The 23755-nt window shown below is 36.5% G+C and overlaps 1 protein-coding gene across 12 annotated transcripts in view; it reads left to right on the forward strand.

The window, feature by feature from the left end:
• Nucleotides 1–23755, forward strand: part of CEP152 (centrosomal protein 152) — a 92098-nt gene that overhangs the window by 24913 nt on the left and 43430 nt on the right. For all 12 annotated transcript variants that reach the window (XM_058737808.1, XM_058737809.1, XM_058737815.1 and 9 more), the window contains 4 exons: nt 2867–3014; nt 4647–4738; nt 5576–5739; nt 20416–20620. In XM_058737808.1, the coding sequence (XP_058593791.1) occupies nt 2867–3014; nt 4647–4738; nt 5576–5739; nt 20416–20620 (609 nt within the window). The remainder of the gene's footprint in view (nt 1–2866; nt 3015–4646; nt 4739–5575; nt 5740–20415; nt 20621–23755) is intronic.

Genomic DNA, 23755 nt, shown 5'->3' on the forward strand with positions numbered 1-23755 from the left:
GGCTCCATGGCTTTGAGGAATCTCAAATTGTGGGTATGGTTTTCTTTTGGATGTTGGCATATGCATTTTTGTTTTTGAGAAGACCCACAAACTCATTCAGATTTTCCTTATAAGAGGCTCATGCTTCGCCTTGCAAAGGTTAAAAATTCACTGTTTTATGAAAAACTTGTTTTTGGTGGGAAAGGACTACATTTGTGTGCTAATCGTATAATTTCATCTGTTAAGCAAACATCTTTTGAACAACAGCTAAATGTCAGGATGTAAACAGGCTTTAATGTATATTTATTTATTTATTTATTTTTATTTATTTATTTATTTTTTTCAATATATGAAATTTATTGTCAAATTGGTTTCCATACAACACCCAGTGCTCATCCCAAAAAGCTTTAATGTATATTTAATTATATTTTAAAAGACCAAATGCAACACAGGGATTGATTCATGTAGTGGGAGGAGTAGCAATCCATGATGTGGTTGAGGTTTTTTTCTTAAAATGCCTATGTAGCTACTATATTTTGAGAAATATATAGCTTGTAAAATTATATTATTCATCTAGTGCTTTCCTGAAGCTGTCATCTTTTGTAGGTAAAAAGGATTGTACACACTGTCAACATATAACAGTTCTTTTTACTATGGCTGAGTTCCTCTTAGGTTTTCTAGTGTGACAGAGTGGATGAGGGAGAAGCTTCTTGAGCTCAGTGTTCCTTCAGGGACAGACCTCTCTAATAGCAAGCAAACCATCTCTTGGACCTTCCTGTCTTCTGTCTCTCCCGTTCATGGAAGTGTCATGTTCTGAGATCTCTGAATATAGGGTTAAGATCTGGGATTATCTCCTTGATTGTATAACACCCTTCTTCATTTCAGTCTTCTTGAAATTTTCACCTTTAGGTGAAGTTGTGGACTTTGGTTTCTATGTCATGACTTTCACCTGGTCTACTTTCTAACTTTCCTTTAATGTTAGATTTAAAGGCTCCAGTTTAAACACTATCTTTAGCTAAGAGGTCCCCACAGACCTATGTGTGTGTGGCCCAATCCTCATTTTTCTGTGTATTAGAAACCTGTTCAATTCCATTTGCTTCCAAAGATAGATTCAGCTACTATCTCTTTATCACCACACTTGTCTTGGTCAGTCTTAGGGGATGTCTGCCTTTACCTGTCTGGAACTGAATGTTCTTACTCAATCTACTCATGGAAAACATAGAACCATGTTTTGTTCGTTTCTTGGTATTTGAACTGCACAGGTTTCTGAGTGTAATTGGTTCCCTGAACTTGTTAACAGGAAACAACATGGTTTAGTTGATTGTTGCATATAGTCAAGTTATTGCTACAGTTGGCCTTTTCTTTATATAGTTTTTTTCATACCTTTTCTTGAACTAACTTTTTGCCAGTTCTCAGTCTCTCATAAGAGTGATCGTAGCCTCCCCAGCACATAAGTAAATGTTGGTTGTCTCCCCACCCCTTCTCACACACACATTCACACTGTCATTAACGTTAGCCCATTCATCGTGTTTGCCATGGTATTTTGGCACTTCGGAGCCACGCTTTTCAAGCTGGCCTGGGAATTAGCAGCCAAGAGCCAAGAGGTTCGCACTGTTGAATAAACATGGAGTAGTTTCCAGAAGCTTCATTTTGCTCAAAAATTTGGTAGAGAAAATTTAAAGCAAACATGACTACATTATGAAAGAGAATGCAAAATTCACATGAATTTTTAAGGTAAAACAGGAGACTTGAGAGTCTCTTTCCTCTCCTTAACGATACTGTCGCTATCCTTAATGAGGTGTCCCTTGTGTTAGTATCCTGAAAGCATTATTGGGCTTTACATTATCCCGTGGATCAGGCCCTAAATGCCTTCTGTCTGCTTCAAAGCCCTTATTACAACTTATTTTCTTCAGGCTTTTTCAGGTGACTTTAACCATTTACCTTAATATACTCCTGGCTGTCTCGTGTTCTGCTATTTGTGTGGAATTCAGCCTATATAGGCTTTTTTGAGTGAGAAGTGATGCTTTCTTCTACCTAGGCTTGGGACTCCTGTGGCTTATTACTCCCAAACACATTTTTCTTTTTGAAGAAACTTGAGTATATTATATACGTGCTCTGCATTTTCTACATATCCCCATATGGCTACACACATGAGTGCATGCGTGTGCCTGCACCCACATGCACGCACACACACATTTGTCCCATCTGTTTTTTTTGTCATTTGTTTTTCAAGGTTTTGTTTTGTTTTGTTTATTTGTTTTTATAACTCACTTTGTGCAAGGCACTGCATAGGTACGTGTAGAAGTAAGAAAAAGAAGGAAATAAGACATGTAAAAGGTAGAAAGAAAAAGAGAAACCGTATAAAAGAAATTCAGAAGAGGGAGAGATTTTTTTTTTGGCTACTCAGAGTAGAATTAGCTTTTGGCTGTTCAGAATAGAGTGAGTTTCCATTTATGTGTCTGTATCCTTCCTGTCTTGGGATACAGAGTCCATGGTTCAAAGTGGTCTGCCTAAATATGAATACATACACTTATACTGACAGTGTAAAATGCAGATAGAAGTGTAATATATTTTCTTTGGCTTGGATAAAATCTAATTTTAGAATATCAGTGTCTTGTGATTATAGAACAGAAGGGACTTTAGAAATCATTGAATTTAACCTTTATTAGCATAATTACAACAGAAAAAAACAGATGGAGAAGTTGATGACTCACCCAAGATCATACAAGTTTGTTCTAACTTCCTCCCAGTCCTGTGCACTTAACCTTGTAAAAGAGGTGATGCTGCTGTGTGATTTTATATTTGACTTAAAATCCAATTGTGTATCATATTTGTTTAATGTTTAACAACTGATCATGAAATGACTTCTTGAATACTTTCTATTTAGGAAGATATTTGTTGTCATTTGAAAGACCAAGTGAACCAATTGGAAAGGAATCAAGAAGCGACCAAATTAGAAAAGACTGAGATCATTAACAGATTGACAAGAAGTCTAGAGGAGAGTCAGAAGCAGTGTGCCAACTTTTTGCACTCAGGTGGGTGCCCGGGGTGGGCTCTTGTCTCCACAGTAGGCTAGCATAATATGCAAAGAGAATGTAGTAGGATCCATGAATTCTAAAACTCGAGAAAGGCAGAAAAGACCACCAGTGACCATTTTTCAAGTGTTGCTATTATATGTGTTTAATGTGCAAAGTAACAAATAAAAATAACCAATAATCCTACCACACAGAGATAACTGTTGTTAATGTTTGAATATATTTCCTTCAAGTGAAATTGAGCTCACACACATAGGTAATTCCCTACTTCTGCACATGGCGCATTTTTGAAAACATACCAAAGCTGAATGTGCAAAAATTGAACGAGATCTATGTTAGAAGGTAGATTCTATCCATGAAAAGTAAAAATGACTATGAAGTCCCATTATATTTTGCTTTTTAAGCTCAGTCTGAGCATGTATTTCTATCGTTTTGTAAAACTCCATTGATTTTTTTTTTCCTCTCTCATTTATCTGGCCAGTTGAAGCTAGTGAGTTATATTCTTGTCATGCTTCAAATTACTCATTTGGTTTTCATGGTGTTAAGTTTGGGACATGCTTCTTATCATTAGGTTCAGCAGTAGTTTTTTTTTGTTTGTTTGTTTTTCTTATTAATTTTTGTAGAATATTAGAGTAAAAGGCAATAGAATAATCACATGTTTATGCAAACACTACCATACAGACAAAACTGCCCTGTTTGCTGGTGAGTAGCTCCCACTGTGAAAATAGCTCAGTGGTTATTCATTACCTGATATGCAAAAGTCACACTTTGGCACGCAAAGCCAATTCAGACTGTTAGTACAATGTGTATAAGAGTAGCTTATTCAAAAGTTGGAAGTACTAAAGTCAAAGACTCTTAAAATATGTGTGTGGGTATGTTTTGGTGGGGGCAAAATTTGGCTCGTACTCTGGGTCCCTCCTCCCTCTTCAGTTTTGTATCCTTTTTGTTTCACGTGGCATTGTTTAGTGAGCCTTTTTCCTTGCCATTAAAGGCTTTGAAATATGATTTTCTTTAGTTGCATAATATGCCATCATTACTTTGCCTAACCATTTCCCAGATGCTCATTTTCTTTTGAGGAAGCCCAGTAACGTCCCTTTCAAATGGGAGCCTCCCCTAGTACATTTAAAACATTAGGTTACCAAAGTTTCTGAAACACAGCCCTAAGATGCTTTTTTCACATGTGGAGGTGGGGGTGGTGGAAATAAAAGCATTTCGAAAGAAGCTAAAGGCAGCAAGATGTAGTTTTCTTATTAGAGGGTAGCAACGGGTTCCAAAGAATTTTTGTTTTGGCTTTCTGCGAGTTGGAACATTATGCTCCTATTAAAGGGCTTGTGGAGTGTTAAGGTCTGTAGACGTGGCTGATTTGATTCATAGCAAGGTCACAGTAGTCCAGGTCTTCAACCTCCCAAGGACATATGAGGAGCCACACTAAATGTGTGGACATGTCTCGGAGATGTCTGGACCTATGCCTTCTCGGTCCCACTGGCTATACCTCTGTCCTCCTAGAAAGGCAATAACAAGGTAACAAAGCAGGACTCCACCTTCTGTAGCCTCAGCGGATTCAAGTTCTTCTGTCCATCGTAGGTTCTTCATCCCTTTACCTTTGGTGCATTCTCTGATTTTCCCCCCCAGGCTCAGTACAGGAGGTGGCTCAGCTACGGTTCCAGCTGCAGCAAGCACAAAAAGCACATGCTATGAGTGAAAACATGAACAAGGCTTTGCAAGTGAGTGTTGCCACTTGGAAGAGACTCTGTGGGTAACTGAATCAGGCAGTGCTTACATCACTTTTCTGGACCTTGGATTTCTCTAAAGGAGCTGGTTGGAGCTGGTTGGACCATCTCCAGGCCAATGAGAGTTGTTCACGGTCTCACCCACACAGTGAGGTAGTCGAGCCCAGGTCTGTCTTGACTGCGGAGCCAGGGCCTGGCACCCTCCTGTCCGTCTGCCTGTCACCTCCTTCACACGGCATGTCCTTTCACTTACTGGTGGTCGCAGAGATAAGTGTATCCGCAGGTGTGGGAAACCCGCAGTGTAGCTGCAGTTCCCTCACATCCTCCCCCAGCGCGACTTACATTTTCCACTGGAGGAAGAGTTCCAGTATTACCTCTGCTGGAAAGACGTATTTTGCCTTTTCCCACCGGCAGAGTCAAGTACAACACGTTCTTGGCAGACCAGGCCGCTCTGAGCTCTAGAAAGCCAAAAAGTGCTGCCGTCAGTTTCTCAGCTCAAGGGACAGACACTTTTTGTGGAGGACCTAATGTAAGCACAGGAGGCGTGAGAGAAACCACTTAGATTTGCTCTCTCATTCATTTACACATCTGTTCTGTCCGTGTGCTTGAGAACCTGATAATGTGCTGGCCTTTCTAAAGTTGCAGACATCTATGTTTTCATTGTACACCTGTGTTCTTAGCAGCATTTATTTTAAAGTTATTTGTAATGTAAATAAGGTATGTGAAGAAGTATTTCTGGTTTCTGTTGATCGTTAAGATGAATTTTGAAGCACAGAGGGATGACTGATTCCTTCATATTGGAAAATAATTTTCAATAATTTTGTGTTTTAGGAAGAATTAACAGAACTAAAAGATGAAATTTCACTCTACGAATCTGCTGCAAAATTAGGAATACTTCCAAGTGACTCAGAAGGAGAATTAAATATAGAACTCACTGAATCATATGTGGATTTGGGTATTAAAAAAGTCAACTGGAAAAAATCCAAAGTGAAGAGGTATTAAGAAAATAGTTTACCGTATGAGGCGCCTGGCTGGCTGAGTTGGTTAAGCGTCCAGCTCTTGATTTTGGCTCAGGTCATGCATGATGTCATGGTTGGTAGGATCGAGCCCCATGGCGGGCTTTGTGCTGACAGAGTGGGGCCTGCTTGGGATGCTCTCTCTCCCTCTCTCTTTGCCTCTCTCTCTCTTTCTCTCTCTCTCTCTCAAAATAAATAAATAAACATTAAAAAAACAGTTTACATAGAAGAACCTGTGTTAATAATACTGATGATACGAGTAAATAAGTGGCACGAGGCATGAAATGGTGAGCTAACTAGGGGTTCTTGAATGTGGGACAGTATGCTTCAGTCGTTTCTAATGAAGTGTAAATGTCTGAAGTCAAAATGAACAGAAACTTCAACTATTGATCTTGTACTGTCTTCAATACCAATAGGCACATCAGTTTCAATAAGGTGGAAATGATTAAAGTTAAAACACACAGAGTAAATTCTACAACTGAGGTTATGTATCTGCTCTGTTGTTAAGGCAAGGACATATTATTTTTATTCGTACCGTGTGTTGAAGGTGGGTACGTGGCATTTATCAATGGCATATGAGAAAATTAAGCATTAATTTTCCCTAGGAACGTTACTGAGACCTTAATCTTAAAATAGGGATGCTGTCTTTTATACTTCCGCTTCACACAGAGGTATAATACTTTAATACTTGGCAAGGAGTGTCTTATCATCCCTTCCAGGAACCCACGTGGGGAGGGAGTGGGTGGTAAAAGAGGAACACATTTTGGTTCCTTTAAACGCTTCACAAATGAATGGAGGACAGGATGTACTTTCTGGAGGCGCTTGCGGTCTGGGAAGCGCTATGCAAGGCTCTGGGAGTAGAGCATAAAAGATGAGGATGAAACCCTCCCTGACTCCGGGGAGTTTACGTTTTGCCTGGATGAGGAGAGGGAGACATACTTGTGGGCCACTACGTGCTGTGTGCTAAATGTTATCCCTGATGTACAGAGAGGCATTTATCCAGTCACTCCTTCTCCTGGGTGTGGGAAACGGATGAAACGTGGGTATTTGGAAGAGATTGTATTTAGGCTAAGGAAAGCCTTCCTCAAATGCATCCAGATGCCACACCATCACTGTCCAGTTTATAATTTCAGACTAAGTTTCGTGAGAGTGTTTACTACCTGTTGTGTTTCAGGTATCCTGCAACTAAATACAGGTGTACGTATCTCCTGAAGGGTTTGCTCTACAATAGGTTTCAGAAGTTAAGTATGTTCATAGTATGATCTTTTCGAAACAAGGTGACATTTAGAAAATTGAAATCTAAAGTGATCAGGAAGTAAGGTGAAACAAGATGTTGGTTTAGTTTAATAAGGCTTCATTTGTTTGGCGGTCAGTCTTTAGGGACTCTCACCTTGACAGATTACAGCTATGATCCAGAAGGAAGCTAAGAAGCAAAGAGCACAACTAGAATATGTGGTGTGTTTAGCAGGAACCACCTTCAGGCTCTCATCACAGGGCCTTACTGACTTAGAGTTGTTTGGATCCCAGGAGTTATCTGAGTTCCTGGCTGCCGAGTAGCTGGGGAAGGGGATTGGGAGAGGTACTACCAGTGTTTCATTCGGATAGCTCAACCTCAGCAAGGAGAGGACGACAGCAACTATAGCTGCGATCTGCCTCACAATGTCTGCAATCACGATCTTGAGTTATTGAAGAAACAGGATGTGTGTGTTATATTTTTTAGACAGATTTACATACAATTTTGAAGTTAAAATGTGGTCATCTGGAAATTTACTGCTGTGAATGCCTCATTTCCTGTTAATGCCAGATTAATTCTGAATGGCTAGTGGAAAGGGCATGGTCTTGAGATGCAGATTTTGTTCTGATTTGTAGTTTTGCCATTCAGCACTAGCTTTGTGATCTTGGGCAGGTTCCTTGGCTTTTCTGAGCCTGTTTTCTTATCAGGTTTTTTCTCTTAAGTAGATTATAGATATCTCTTGGGGGTTAAAGTGAGGATTAAGATAAATAATGAATACAAAGGACCTCATATAAAATGTTCTTGCACTTAGTAGGCATTTAGTCATTGATAACTATTGCTATTATTATTTAATAGATGATTGGTTAAAATATACCATTGATCCAGTTTTCATATTAATTCTCTTTTAACTCAACATATATCTTGTAAAAAGTTTTGATTCTCATCTCAGCCTTGGGGAAACATCAGATCTGTATTTTCATTTCAGGGTTGGGAAAACCAACCAAAGCCGAACTCTTTTGCCCAAGAGGACACGCTATATTAGCAGCAGAACCATACTTGAGCCCCAAACCATACAGTCCTGTAAATCTGTCCTATTTACATGACAAACCTTTTTGCTTTTGACTTCCTTCTTCTTTCTGTCTTGCATTTTAGAGGATTAATGATTTAGTTCATGTCAAAAAAGATTTTTCTCCGGTTGTAATTGGTGCAATAAATAGCCTGGGAATTTGGAAAATAATACATATATATGTTATATAAAAATAATGTATACTTTTTCTGGGGCGCCTGGGTGGCGCAGTCGGTTAAGCGTCCGACTTCAGCCAGGTCACGATCTCGCGGTCCGTGAGTTCGAGCCCCGCGTCAGGCTCTGGGCTGATGGCTCGGAGCCTGGAGCCTGTTTCCGATTCTGTGTCTCCCTCTCTCTCTGCCCCTCCCCCGTTCATGCTCTGTCTCTCTCTGTCCCAAAAATAAATAAAAAACGTTGAAAAAAAATTTAAAAAAAAAAAAAAATAATGTATACTTTTTCAAGTAGACTTAATTCATCATGATGTTTAATGTGTTCTGCTTCTGCCCTTTGTATTTAATTCATACTCCTAACCAAAACCCTACAGTAATTTAAAGCACATGCCTATAGATAACCAACCTGAGACCTCACATCACTATCATAGTCATGTCACTGTCACAGTAAAAGGGTTGCCACTCCTAAGCACAGAGTGGTCACTGAGATTCAGCCTGAAGACGTTCAGTGAAGCGCACGATATGCGGAAAGAGGTTTAGCTTGTAGCCCTCCCACCCACCAGCAGTTTAATAGATAAGAATCTGAGCAAAAAGTAAAAATATTTATTTTTAGGTCAGAGTGAGAGGAGGTATAGGAGAGAAGAGATTTGTACTTTTTCTCTGCTGTATTGTGATTCTTAGAACGAGAGGAAGCCACAGTTTTCCCAGTGTCGAGAATTTTAGTCCTGTGTTGACTTGAGCTGCTTTCAAATCACTGACCCAAATATTAGCGGCTCCAAGCTTTTATTCTCAGCTACCACCTCCCTCAAGCTACTGCCTAGTAAATTTTAAGGGTTTAGCCTCAGTGTTCTATTTCACATTCATGGAACTTGAGTAGCTAAATCTGCATGCAGCTTGCAGACAGCTTCCCTCTCCCTTATTATAGTTGGCTGCGAAGCTCAAATAATAAACATTTAACAAGTGGAATGCCTTTTCCTTTGGTCTTCTCAGCAGGCTTCATAAGGGACTACAGTTTATTTGGACTTAGGGGAACCAACTTCCACAGAACTCAGCAGGACTGGTCACCACTGCTGATTTTTTTCCCTTTTGGGAAAGAAGAGAAAATTATTTTAGCAAGCGCTTTTCTCTGCTCTCTGACTTGGCTCCCTCTAGGAGTACATGATGTGCTATTTCAGTGGTCAGCATTCAGTAAGAAAAGAAATTAGGGATGCGTAATTTGTTAACCGAGTCAAAATAAGCGTTCTGCTAAAAGTGCACATCTTACATAGCTTAGAAAAATGCATTGTAACTTATTTTATATTTCTTATGTAATTATATTTCTATTTTATTTTACATCTCTTTCCATAGGCGTGGTTTAAATAGATGAGATCTATACAGACATGTTTACATTATATAACATATACAAAAGTTGTGTGTATTGATAAATATGTAGTGTATTGCAAGGAACTCCTTTTATAACGCCTAAAAAAGCCTAATATTTTGTTCATTCTTCGTCTCTCTGTATAAGTGTGTGTGTGTGTATACATACAGTGTATATGCATTCTAACCTTTCATTTGGAATCACCAGAAACCGAAAGACAGCAAAAAATTAAACTCAGATACTGTTATTTATTTTTTTTTAGAACTACCTTTAGTGTTTTAGAACAGTTTTAGAGAACCAGAAAAATTAGTACAGATTTTCTCTATACTCCGTACTCATTTTCTTCTGTTAACATCTTATACCATCATGGTACCTTCGTTACAATTAATGAACTAATAGTGACACATTATTAGAAACTAATGTCCATACTTTATTTGGATCCTCAGTTTTTACCTCATGTCCTTTTTTTGTTCCAGGACTGCATCCAGGATGCCAGGTTAGGAGTCATGTTTCCTTAGGTTCCTCTTAACTTTCCTTGTTTTTGATGACCTTGACAGTTTTGAGAAATACTGGTCAGGTCTTTTATAGGAAGCCCCTCTTGGAATTTGATGTTTGTTTTATGATTGGTTTTCTCGGGGGTTTTGTGGAAGAAGATCACAGAGATGAGGTTCCATTTTCATCATATCATACTGAGGGCACATACTATCAACTACTTATTTTTTTTTAAAAAGTAACTTTCTCCTTTATTATGGAAAAAATGGAAAATACAGATTAAGAAAACAGAAGACAGTTAAAAGCAACACAATCTTACTTCACCTCCCATGAAGAAAACAACTTGTGACATTTTGGTGTATAACTTCCACATTATCTGTGTTGTATATTTCTAAAAGATAAAATAATATTGAATGTGTTTTATAATTTAGCATATTTAGCATATTTTGAAATCATTTTAGCATATTCTGAAATCTTTAGATGGTAATGTAAATATTTACTAATGGATATGTGGCTGAATGAACTATGTTTTAGTAATACACTTTAATTTTTTCATTATAAGTAATGCAATATTATTATCACAAGCTTGTTTGTAGTCAAGTCTTTATTGACATCTTTACTTCCTTAAGATTTGGGTGTATATCCTTGCTAAGAGGTGTGCACACATTTGAGGTCTTTGATACATATTGCCAAGCAGTCTGTAGTTTGCTTATTACCCATGTCATGTGGCAGTTCCTATTTCTGAGCATCCTAGCTAGTGCTGAGAGTTACCACTTCTACTGTTTAAAATTTTTATGTAGTTAGACCCATCATTCTCTCTACCTGTCTGATTTCTTGATGGTATTTCTCTAGTAATTTTTATAATTTTGTTTTACTTTTTAAACCTTTTAAAGTTGGGAAAGTGCATGAAACATAAGTGTATAGCTTAACGAATGATTTTAAAGCGAATGCCCATGGAGCCACTACCCAGAAATAAACATTGTTAGCAACTGTTCATATGCCTCTTCCCAGTCATAATCTTGAAGTTAACTACTCTCTTAACTGCTAGAGCAATTGTTTTCTGGGTTTATTGTTACCTTGTAAGACCTAATTATTCATACCTAAACACTATAGATTCAAATTGCCTTTGTACAGAGGGAACTCATACATTAGATGTTATTTTTTTCTTCTATAATTGTATTAAGATATATTTAAAGTTCCATAAAATTTACCCATTTAAAGTATGCAGTTCAGTGGTGTTTCATATATTCAGAGTTGTGCAACTGTTACCACAACCTAATTTAGAACATTTCAGTATCCCCAAAAAGAAACCCTGTAGGTATTATTAGTCATTCCCCATTACTCCTTCTTGTCCTCACTGCTCAGGCAATCACTAACCTACTTTCTATTTATGGATTTGCCTATTCTGTACATTTCACATAAATGGAATCATGTAGTATGTGAATGTATGATGGAGTCACGTAGTATGTGGTATTTTGTAACTGGCTTCTTTTACTTAGCAGATGCTTTCACGGTTCATCCACATTGCAGCATCTATCAATACTTCATTCCATTTTGTAGCCAAAAAATATTCCATTGTGTGAATATATATCATATTTTACTCATTCATTCATCAGCTAATGGACATTTATTTGAGTTGTTTCTACTTTTTAGCTATTATGAATAATTCTGCTAGGAACATTTGTGGACAAATTTGTGTGGGTATAGGTTTTCATTTCTCTTAGAGGTACAGTTGACCCTTGATCAATGCAGGACTTCGGGGCTCTGGCCTGCTGTGCAGTTGAGAATCTGCATATGACTTTTGACTTTCCAAAAACTTAACAGCTAAAACCCTATTGTTGACTGGAAACCCTAGCAGTAACATAAACCATTGGTTAACTCATATTTTGTGCGTTATGTGTATTATATACTGTATTCTTACATTAAAGTAAGCTATAGAAAAGAAAATGCTAAGATAATCATAAGGAAGAGGAAATACATTTACAGTTTTGTACTGTATCAAAAAAAATCCACATGTGAGTGGTCCCGTGCTTTCAAACCTATATTATTCAAGGGTCAACTGTATATCTGGGAGTGGAATTGCTGAGTGATGTGATAAATCTACGGTTAGCATTTCAAAAAATGGTCATACTGTTTTCCAAAGTGGCTGCACCATTTTACATTCCCTCTAGCAATGTATGAGGGTTCTAATTTCTTTATATCCCTGCCCACACTTGCTGTTTGGCTTGGATTTGTGAATGATGTAGTTTTTATTTGATGGCTAACTATGTTGAACGTCTTTTACTATGTTTATTGGCCATTTGTATATCTTCTTTGGGAAGATCTCTTCACATCTTTTGCCCATTTTAAAATTGGGTTTCCTTTTATTGCTTTTGAGAGTTCTTTATATATTCTAAATACAAGTCTCTTGTCAGATATATTATTTGCAAGTATTTTCTCCTGTGGGTTGTCTTTTCACTTTCTTGATAACATCCTTTGAAGCAAAAAAAGTCTTTAATTTTATGAAGTCCAAGTTACCTATTTTTTCTTTGGTTGCTTGTGCTTTTGATTATTTAAGAAGCTATTCTCTAATCCAAGGTTCTCAAGATTTATACCTATGTTTTCTTTTAAGAGCTTTATCTCTTACATTAGGTCTTAGGTTCATTTTGAATTAATTTTTGCTGTATGATATGTAGAACTTCATTCATTTGCATCTGGGTATCCATTTGTCCCAGTACCAAAATTGTTTTGACATCCTTGTCAAAAATCAGTTGACTGTAAATGTGAGGATTTATTTCTGCACTTTCAATTCTGTTCTACTGATCTGTATGTCTGTCCTTATGCCAGTGCCATACCGTCTTGATGTAGCTTTGTAGTAAGTTTTGAAATTGGGAAGTATGAGTCTTTCAGCTTTGTCTTTTTAAAGATTGGTTGGGCTATTCTGGGTCTCTTGCATTTCCATAGAAATTTTAGGATCAGTTTGTCATTTTCTACAAAGAAACCAGGTGGGATTTTGATTGGGGTTGCATGCAGTCTGTAGATCAATTTAGGGGAATATTGCAATCTTAATCCATGTTGGGTTCTGATTCCTGAACATAGGATGTCTCCCCCCCCCCCTTTTTTTCTTAGGTCTTCTTTAATTTCTTTCAGTGTACTACTCGTGTTTTGTATTTTTGTGGTTTTCAGTGTACTAGTCATATAGTACTTCTGTTAAATTTACTCCTAGGTGTTTTATTCTTTTGGCTATACTTTTGTTGGATTATTTTCTTAATTTTATTTTCAGGTGGTTAATTACTAGTGTACAGAGGTACAGTTGATTTTATATATTGATCTTGTATCCTGACCATAGCTGAACTTGTTAATTTAGTTCAACTAGTTTTTTAGTGGGTTCCTTAGGATTTTTTGTATATAGGGTCATGTCACCTGAAAATGGAGATCATCGTACGTCTTTCTTTCCAATCTGAATGCCTTTTATTTTTTTCTTGACTAATTGCTCCAGCTAGAATCTCTAGTACAATGTTGAATAGAAATGGTAAGAGCAGATATTCTTGTTTTGCTCCTCATCTTATGGGGAAGCATTCAGTCATTCTCCATTTAGCATAAATGCTAGCTGTGTGTTTTTTAAAGATAAAGGTGTTCTTTAGACTTTTATTCACTTAACATTTTGTTGAGATTCAAGGTGTAGCATGTAGCTGTATCTCATTCATATATATACATATACATATATATATATGTGTGTGTGTATCTTTGATTTGTATGAATATTCCAGTTTATTTTTCAATCTACTGACCATAGATTTTTAATGTTACTTCCTAGTACAATGTACATACATTTTTGTTGGATATATATACTTAGAAGTGAAATTGTTTGTAGTATATGTGTTTCAACCTTAATAGGTAATACCAAACTTTTCCAAAGGAATTGTGCCAATTTACATCCCCACCAGAAGTATATGAAAGTCTTAATTGCTCTGTCTCTTTGCTAACACTTGATATTTTCAGGTTTTTACTTTTAACCATTTAATGTGTAATGATAGTTTATTGTGATTTTAATTTACATTATCCTAGATTATTATTGAGATTGAGCTCCATTGAAAAACCTATCTCTATTGTGTTTATTGGTGTGTGTGTGTGTGTGTGTGTGTGTGTGCGCGCGCGCGCGCATGTGTGTATGTGTAGGACTTGCTGATGTCCCTCCTTAGTTTTTAAATGACTGTGTGTGTGCATGTGTTCTGTTGATGTGTTGGATTTTTTCCTTTTTTAAATATCTTTTTGTATATAAACTCTTTGATGGTTATGTATATTGTACTTATCGTCTCACTTTTTTTTTTAAATCAGTTAAAAAAAATTTTTTTTTTAATGTTTTATTTATTCTTGAGAGAGAGAGAGAGACAGAGCATGAGCGAGGGGCAGGCAGAGTGAGACAAGGACACAGAATCTGAAGCTGACTCCAGGCTCTGAGCTGTCAGCATAGAGCCCGATGTGGGGCTCAAACTCACGAGCCGTGAGATTATGACCTGAGCCGAAATCAGGCACTGAACCCACTGAGCCACCCAGGCACCCCTCGTCTCACTTTTAACCTCTAAATTTGTCTTTTAATGAATGGAAGTTTTTTAACTTTAGTCAAATTTATCTATCTTTGTGGTTAGTGCTTTTTATGCTCTCTTTAAGAAACCTTCCCTGTTATCCTATGCTGCCTTCTAAAAGCTTTAATGCTTTGTCTTATACTTTAACCATCTCTCTGGAATTGCTGTCTTGTTAGGGTTTTTCTGCTTACTCTTTCTTGTTTACACCTTCAAATGAATTTTATAATTAAGCTTGTTTTATTCCAGAAAAAAAAATCCTGACAATATTTTTATTAGGATCACGTTGAACATATACATAAGCCTAGGGAGAGTTGATATTTTTATGATGCTGAATTCTTTTATCCAAGAATATAGCATGTCTTTTCATTTCCTTAAATCTATTTTAGTCTCTCAAGATTGGTTTGAGACTAGCTTGTTTTTTTGTTTTTTTTTTTTTATCTTTAGGTTTTTGCACAATTCTTGTAAAATTGATGCTTAGGTATTTTATTTTTGCAATAGTAAATAAGGTATTCTTTTTCCATTATTCTTGAGCACTGTTTTGTATATATGACTTCTACATTTTGTGTTATAACCTGTTTTCTAACTCTCTGTTTGTAGTTGTTTTTCCATTATATTTTAGGCTTTCCGAGATATAATAATTATATCATCTGTTAATGGAGATAATTGTACCTCATTTATTTCCACTTATGCTCCAAATTGCTTTCTCTTTCTGGTTACATTAGAGTTCCTCTATCTTATTTAGATGTTGATAGTTTAAATGCCGTTTTCAATGTGACTGTACCATTTTGCATCACCAGAAGCAATGTCTGAGGTGTCAGTTATTCTACATTGTTGTTAAAACTTGGTGTTGTTAATCTTTTTTAATTTGAATATTTCTAGTGTGTGTAGTGATACCTTACTGTGGGTTTAATTTTTATTTACCTATTAACCAGTGATCTAAGCATCTTTTGCTGTGTTCTTCTTTCCCTTTCTTCTTCCTCTTTTCTTCCTGATGTGGTTAATTGCCATTTGTATATATTGTTTGGTCTTCAGAAATTTCAGGATATAAGCCCTTTGTCTGATATGTATGATGTGAACATTTTCTTCCAATCTCTCGTTTACATTATCATGTTCTTAATGATATCTTTTGAGGAGCAAAAGTTTAAATTTTTATGAATTTAGATTTATCAGTGATCTCTTTTATAGTTCATGGTTTTGGGTCCTAATCTGTCACACAGATTTTCTTTTAGGATTTTAAAAGTTTGATAGTTTTACCTCTTACATTTATATCTATGGTATAAATAAATCATTATGGATTAGTTTGTTAGTATGATGTCCATTTTATTCATACCAATATCCAATTGATATAATACCATTTGTCAAAAAACTTTTCATTGAGTTGCCTTGATATCTTTGTTGATAATCAATTGGTCATTTGTGACCCATTTCTGTACTCTCCATTCTGTTCCCCTGCTCTTTTTTGCTGTTCATATTCTTGATACTGTAACTTTACAATAAGTCTTGAAATGTGTTGGACAAGTCCTTCAGCTTTGTTTATTTTCAAAATTGTTTTGGCTATTCTAAGTTCTTTGCATTCAAAATAAATTTAATGACTGGTTTTTCAGTTTCCACAATAAAGTCGGATGGAGTTTTGATTGGGATTCTGTCACATCTCTAGATCAATTTTGGGAGAATTGACATCTTAAGAAATTACTATTTGTCAATTATAGCTAAATAAAGCTGAAGGAAAAAAAATTGTCTCCCAGTTTCAGAACATGCATGTTATACCTCTCTGTATTCTTCAGTTTCTCTCAGTAATATTTTGTAGTTTTTATACAGAGATTTCTCTTTGGTAGATAACATTTCCCTTTAGATTGACTTTAGATTGAATTTAGAATTGAAGTTAGATTGAATTCCCTAATTTCCTTTAGCATTTCTTCTAGAGTATGTCTGTTAGCAACAAATTCTTAGTTTTCTTATATGAAAATGTCCTTTTTTTGGCTGATTATAGAATTCTGGATCAACTCTTCTTTTATTTCAGCACTTTAAATATATGTTCTTCCCCTGTTTCTGGCCTTGGTGATTTCTGAAGAGATATCTATTATTATTTAAATCCTTATTCTTGTGTGTAATGGTGTAGTTTTTCTTTTGTTGTTTTCAAGATATTTTTCCCCTTTACATTTCAGCACTTTATGATGTGCCTAAGTGTTTTTTGTTTTTTTTGTTTTTTTGTTTTTTTTTTTTTAGTTTATTTCATTTGGGGTTCACTGAGCCTGTTGAAAATGTAAAGTTATTATGCCTTTAGTAAATTTGTGAAATGTTGACCATTATTACTTTAAATACCTTTTCTGCTCATGTCTCTTTCTTCTCTCCTTATAGGTCTACAATTACACAACTTAATTTTTTTTTATCTTCTCTTAGTTCCTCACACTTAACTTTTTTCCATCTTTTTTTCTGTTTTCAGATTGGATAATTTCTGTTGAGCTATTTTCAAGTTCACTCATTCTACTGTCATCTCTGTTTTATGAAGCCTGTATAGGGAAGGCTTTTTATTTCATTTTTTTTTAACTTTCAGATACTGTGTTTTTCAGTGATAAAATTTCTATTTGGTTCCTTTATAGTTTTTACTTCTGTGTTAAGAATTCCTAGTTTTTCATTCACTTTAAATATGTTTTCTTTTACTTCGTTGGACACAGACATAATAGTTGCTTTAAACTTTGAAAACTCTTTGTGATAGCTCCAGCATTAACATCTATAGATTTTTTTTTTCTTGCAAGTTAATCCATTTTCTTGGTTAGTTGTGGGTCGAGTAATTTTAGATTATATACAGACCCACTTTGCAGATACTGAGTTTTGTTTATGAATTGGCAACCCTCTCGGTGCCATTTTGCCAACAATATTTGCTGATTTCATGTCTCTGTGTCACATTTTGGTAATTCTCACTGTATTTCAAACTTTATTATATTCATTATGGTGACCTGTGATCTATGATTAGAAATCGTTAAAAGCTCAGATGTTGGTCAGCATGTTTTAGCAATAAATTATTTTTTAATTAAAATTTATATATTTTTTTAGACATAATGCTATTGCTCACTTAACTGACTCTTCATTTGAGTAGCTTTATTGAAATATTTGCTTTACTGTAGTGGTCTGCAATGAAATCTGTGATATCTCTATGGTATGCCTGTAGTAGACATTATGATTTTTACATTGTGTGGAAACTTGTATGGGTGTTTCAGATCTCAATTTATTGGTTCAAGCCTTTGCTACATTGGTTTGAATCCATTCTTGTATGCATACCTCAAGAGTTAGTCACTGTGAGATATGTGTGTATGGTTCATATTTCAGTTAAATTCTCTAAATATTTGACCTGCTGGTTTGTGGGTTTGTTCTGTGCGTGCACAGTTCAGGGCCTAGACTGAGGCTTGCATACGTTTATGCACAGAATTCATGACTCCTTTTTCTGGTTTTCTTCTCTCTCGGAGTCTTCCTGCTCTCTCTCTTTATCATTGGTTTTCAGCAATTTGATGTTAATACAACTTATGGTTTTTCTTCATTTTTCTGTTTGAGATTCATTGAGCTTGTAGGTTTTAATGGGGTTTTAGTTTTCATTGAATAGGAAAATTTTGGTCATTAAAAAATTTTTTTTATTATGCCCCCTTTCTCTCTCCTTTTCTGGGACTTCAGATATAGTTGGGTTAGATACAACTTAACATGCTCAGTATATTTCTGTTTTAGTCTTCTTTCTCTCTATTTGGTTTTGTAGAGTTTTATTGCTGTATTTATGTCCGCTGATCTTTTCTTCAGTATTAACTAAGCTGTTAATCTCATGCAGTATATTTTTCATTTCAGATGTAGTTTTTGGTCTAAAGTTCAGTTTAGGTCGTTTTTGTATCTTCTGTTTCTCTCATTGTATTCATGTGTTTTCTCTTACCTTCTTGGACATGCACAATATATTTAATTAATTTTACCACTGGCACCATTGCTGGGTCAGTTTCTATTGATTGATTTTTTTTTTTCCTGGTTGTAGTTGATACTTCCCTTTTATTTTATTTTTTTTAATTTTTTTTTTTAATGTTTATTTATTTTTGAGACAGAGACAGAGCATGAACGGGGGGGGCGGTCAGAGAGAGGGAGACACAGAATCTGAAATAGGCTCCAGGCTCTGAGCTGTCAGCACAGAGCCCGACGCGGGGTTTGAGCTCACGGACCGCGAGATCATGACCTGAGCCGAAGTCGGCCGCTTAACCGACTGAGCCACCCAGGCACCCCACTTTCTTCCCTTTTATATTTTCTTTGCTTATTTGCAGGCCTGGTAAGTTTTGATTAGATGCTGGACATTTTGAATTTTATATTTTAGATGTTAGATTTTGTTGTATTTTTAAAAAATATTGCTCTTTTTTGTGACACACTTAAGCTTCCTGGGATTCTTCCAAGGTTATTTATTTATTTATTTATTTATTTATTTATTTATTTATTTACTGGGTGGTCTTAGGAAAATATTTCTTTTTTTTCCTAATTTAAATTTTCAGTTAGTTAACATATAGTACAATATTGGTTTGGTTTCAGGAGTAGAATTCAGGGATTCATCACTTACATACAACACCCAGTGCTCATCACAAGTGCCCTCCTTAATACCCATCACCCATCTAGCTCATCTCCCACCCACCTCCCTCCATCAACCCTGTTTGTTCTCTGTCGTTAAGAGTCTCTTGTGGTTTGTTTCCCTCTCTTTTCTTTTTCTCCCCATTTTCCCATAGGTTCATCTGGCCCCATTACTGAGGCAATATTTGATATTCTGTGAATTAGGAGATCTTTTCACTATGGTTCCTTGGAACCCACAGTATTTCCAACCTTATTCTTTTCCTGCAGTTCTTTCCCTGGACTTGCAGTAATTTTCTCACATGTATACACAGATCTCCAGTGCTCTCTTTCTGTGTAGCTTCCTTTCCCATAGTATTTCCCTCCTTAAATTCTAGCCATTTTGACCTTCCCAAACTGAACTCTGCAACTTGGTGAGATTGCTAAGCTGTCTTTGGCCTTTCTCTCCCCGTGCCGCAGACTGGAAACTTCCCAGGGAGATAGCAGCAGCAATCATAGGACTCACCTTGTTTGTTTTTCTTTTTTCAGGGATCATTATGGTGTGCTGCCTGCTGTCTAGTGATTGAAAGCCATCCCTTAACATATTTTATTTGGTTTTCCAGTTTTTTTATGGCAGGAAGATAAATCTGGCATTTTTAATCCATTACGGCAAGGAGCAGAAATTCTCCAGTTTTGAAATTTATTGAAACTAAAGTTGGGATTAAATTAGCATGGCTTTTATTTTTTTTTATTTTCCCCCCTAATTGCTCAGATATCCACTCAGACTGGTGTTTTAGTAAAAGAGATACAGAAATTGTTAGTTAGGATGACTAGTATTTTACTTTTCACTTCCTCCTTTATTTTCATGTTGTTTCTCTTAGAGTCATAAAGGGCATGTGTATACAGCACACAACTTACCAAAAACCAAAAAAGCATGCCATATTGAAGTTCACCTGGTTTAACTCCTTTCAGTGAGGCAGATGGTCTAAGCATAATAATGGCCTTCTTATGAATAAACTCACTTGTATATATGGGGACATAGCAAAGGTGACAAAGCTTGCATATGACAAAGCTTAAAACTGTTTTTGAAACACCAGTATATAGTTGTATAAGTCACAAAACATCTTCACAACTGCAGTCACTTTCAAGAAATAACCATGCTTGATTTGTTACTCGATTTCGTATTCGACATGATGATTTCTCCTTTAGCATTGTACAGCAAGAAGACCCAAATGAAGAGCTTCCCAGAGACGAGGTCGTCCTGAACCTGAAAGGACAAGTGCAGCGTTTGCTGGGGAGCAACTCAGTGAAGCGTCATCTGGTGTCTCAGTTACAAACTGAGCTCAGAGACTGTTATAAGAAAATTGAAGATCTCCAACAAGCGGACAAAGATGAAAAAAGCATCAAGGTTGAGGTTTGTAGAGTTAAAAAGCCATTTTTAAAAGACTTTAATGAAAAAAATGCTTACAGTCTTCACATTTAAATCGAGCCTTTGTCTTTCAAGGTCTCATTTGATTTTATTTAGAAGTAAAGTGTAAAGAAGGGAATGCCACATAAAGAAATATATTTTCTGGTTCCTTTTGCAAAGCACCTCATAAATGAGATGTTAGTTAGGCAAAATTCCTTTACCACAAATCCAAGGAAGGAGTCTACGTAAAAAAGTATGTGTATTTCCTCAAGATTGGCTTGTATCAACAGTGTTCTAAAGCCTTAAATTCTCCACAGCTAAATCCCTTAGCATTTTGTCTATGACATTTCTCTCGCCCATGTTCCTATAAGAAGAGTCTTTCTATATAAGGAAATTAATTATGTAGTGGTGGCGTTGTAAGTGAGAAAGGCACAGAAACAGGTTATGTCAGAATCATTGAATCTACTTTTATTTATATTTTTTATTTATTATTTAAAAAAATTTTTTTAGTGTTTTATTTATTTTCGAGAGAGAGAAAGAGTGGGAGCGGGGGAAAGGGAGAGAGAGAGACACACAGAATCGGAAGCAGGCTCCAAGCTGTCATCACAGAGCCCGATGCAGGGCCCAAACCCACGAACCGTGAGATCATGACCTGAGCCAAAGTCCGTCACCCAAGTGGCTGAGCCACCCAGATACCCCCGAATCTACTTTTATATGCTTCAGTTGGCTTCCTTACTTCATAGATGAGGAAGATGAAGCTGGAGGAATGTGACTTCATAGATGAGGACAATGAAGCTGGGGGAATGTGTGTCATTTCTGAGGTTAGAGTCCACCTTTAGGCAAATTGAAACTAAAACACTTGACTAATAATAGTTAAGATTATTTCCCCAAGATCTTGCTATTACAGAAATTCTTACTCTTGCCCTCATTTTTTTTTTTTTAATTTTTTTTTTTCAACGTTTTTTATTTATTTTTGGGACAGAGAGAGACATAGCATGAACGGGGGAGGGGCAGAGAGAGAGGGAGACACAGAATCGGAAACAGGCGCCAGGCTCTGAGCCATCAGCCCAGAGCCCGACGCGGGGCTCGAACCCACGGACCGCGAGATCGTGACCTGGCTGAAGTCGGACGCTTAACCGACTGCGCCACCCAGGCGCCCCACTCTTGCCCTCATTTAACAGCTTCCTTTTCTATTCTTCCATATTTCCAAATCCCAACCATCTATGCTCTCAATAGAAAAACAAAAAACAAAAACAAAAAACCTAGTAATGAAAGGGAAGGGGGAAAATGAATGTAGGTGGTATATTCCTTTTCCTTCTGGAAGGAAATAATATTTTACTTCCTACTTTAGTACTGTTTTAGCTCCTGATTCTTTAAACTAGGAGTTGTGTTCACTAAAATAGTTCTATTAAGGTATGTAAGATGTTATATGGTACTAATTATTATGGAATTTTGATTGTATATATTTTCCAAAAAATAATAATGTGTTTTCACTGTTTAAATCCTGCCCAGTCGGGCAATATTCCTTCTTCCGAGTAACTGTATTTGACGAGCATAACGCTGATTTCAGTGTTAACAACCAAATGAGAAAGAACCCCCAACCTCCAGCACATTGAACATCTTTATGTCAAGATGTCTTGTTTACGCATTTTTTAAAAAGGATGAGAATAAATGCGCATGTTTCAATTTGTGTTAGATTAGAATCGATTGGTTCAAGTATTTTGGTGAGAGTAGCCTAGGATTTAGGAACGTGGTTTTGAGTCTTGAACTTTAGCTCAGGTATCCACGGTTCTTGCTCTGTTCTGTACTGAAATTACTGATGGCATTTGCCATAGAGGTACACTTCCACGTATGTGGCAGTTGATGGTGGCCATGCCTTATGTTTAACAAAATTTAATCTATACCTTTGCCTCTATAGATCAAAGGGAACGATCTCATTGTTGAATACTCTTTTTGTCCAGCTACTCTTGCCATAGTGATTTCTCAGCAGTCCATGTTTGGTTTTTCTTAAAAGTGTGACTTACCAGCCTGTGCTGCTTGTCTGTCCTGCTTGCACTTACTACATACGAATTTCTTGAGACTCTTGTCTGGATGATTCTCTGCATGTTTGCTCAATAAGTATTTGTTGAATCAATATACCTATTAATCCTTTTCTAGATGGAGGAAAGAGAGAGGAAGTAGTAATTTAACCAACAAGTGTTTTTATTTTTTTATTTTTGTAAATTAAAAAAATTTTTTTTTTTTTGCATTTATTTATTTTTGATAGAGAGAGGCAGAGCACAAGTGGGGAAGGGGCAGAGAGAGAAGGAGACACACAATCCGAAGCAGGCTCCAGGCTCCGAGCTGTCAGCCCAGAGCCCGACGCGGGGCTCGAACTCACAAACAGTGAGATCATGACCTGAGCCAAAGTCAGACGCTTAACCTACTGAGCCACCCAGGCACCCCATCCAACAAGTGTTTTTATATAAACACTCAAGTTCACAGTCATCTGATTAGCCCATGGACACCTTCAAACTTTGCCTCTTACTTGCTTCCCACATCTTTTCTAATGATCTTTCTAGTTAGTGTATAACATCAGAAAACAAGGTTGGGAGGTATATGGAGGAAGAGCAAATCATTCAGCTTAAGCTTTGGTTTTGTTTTGTTTTAAAGCTACTCTGTGCAAGGTCTTATGGGATTCAGTGGAAAGAAACAATGGCCATTCCTTGAAGGAATTTAGAATCTACAACAGCACTATCCAATAGAAATTTGATGGAGCCACATATATAATTTAAAATGTCCCAAGTATCCCATTAAAGTAAAAGTAATGGTGAAATTAATTTTAATAACATATTTTATTTAACCCAATAAATATCTTCTCAGTATGTAATCAATGTAAAATTATTAATGAGATGGCTTGCATTTATAATAATAATAATAATTATTATTATTTTAAATTTACATCAAAGTTAGTTAGCATATAGTGCAATAATGATTTCAGGAGTAGAATCCACTGATTCGTCCCCTACATACAACACCCAGTGCTCATCCTAACAAGTGTCCTCCTTAATGTCCCTTACTTATTTAGCCCATCCCCAACCCACAACCCCTCCAGCAACCCTCAGTTTGTTCCCTATATTTAAGAGTCTCTTATGTTTTGTC

Source organism: Neofelis nebulosa, chromosome 7 (assembly GCF_028018385.1).
Source record: "Neofelis nebulosa isolate mNeoNeb1 chromosome 7, mNeoNeb1.pri, whole genome shotgun sequence".
NCBI classification, from domain to species: Eukaryota; Metazoa; Chordata; class Mammalia; order Carnivora; family Felidae; genus Neofelis; species Neofelis nebulosa.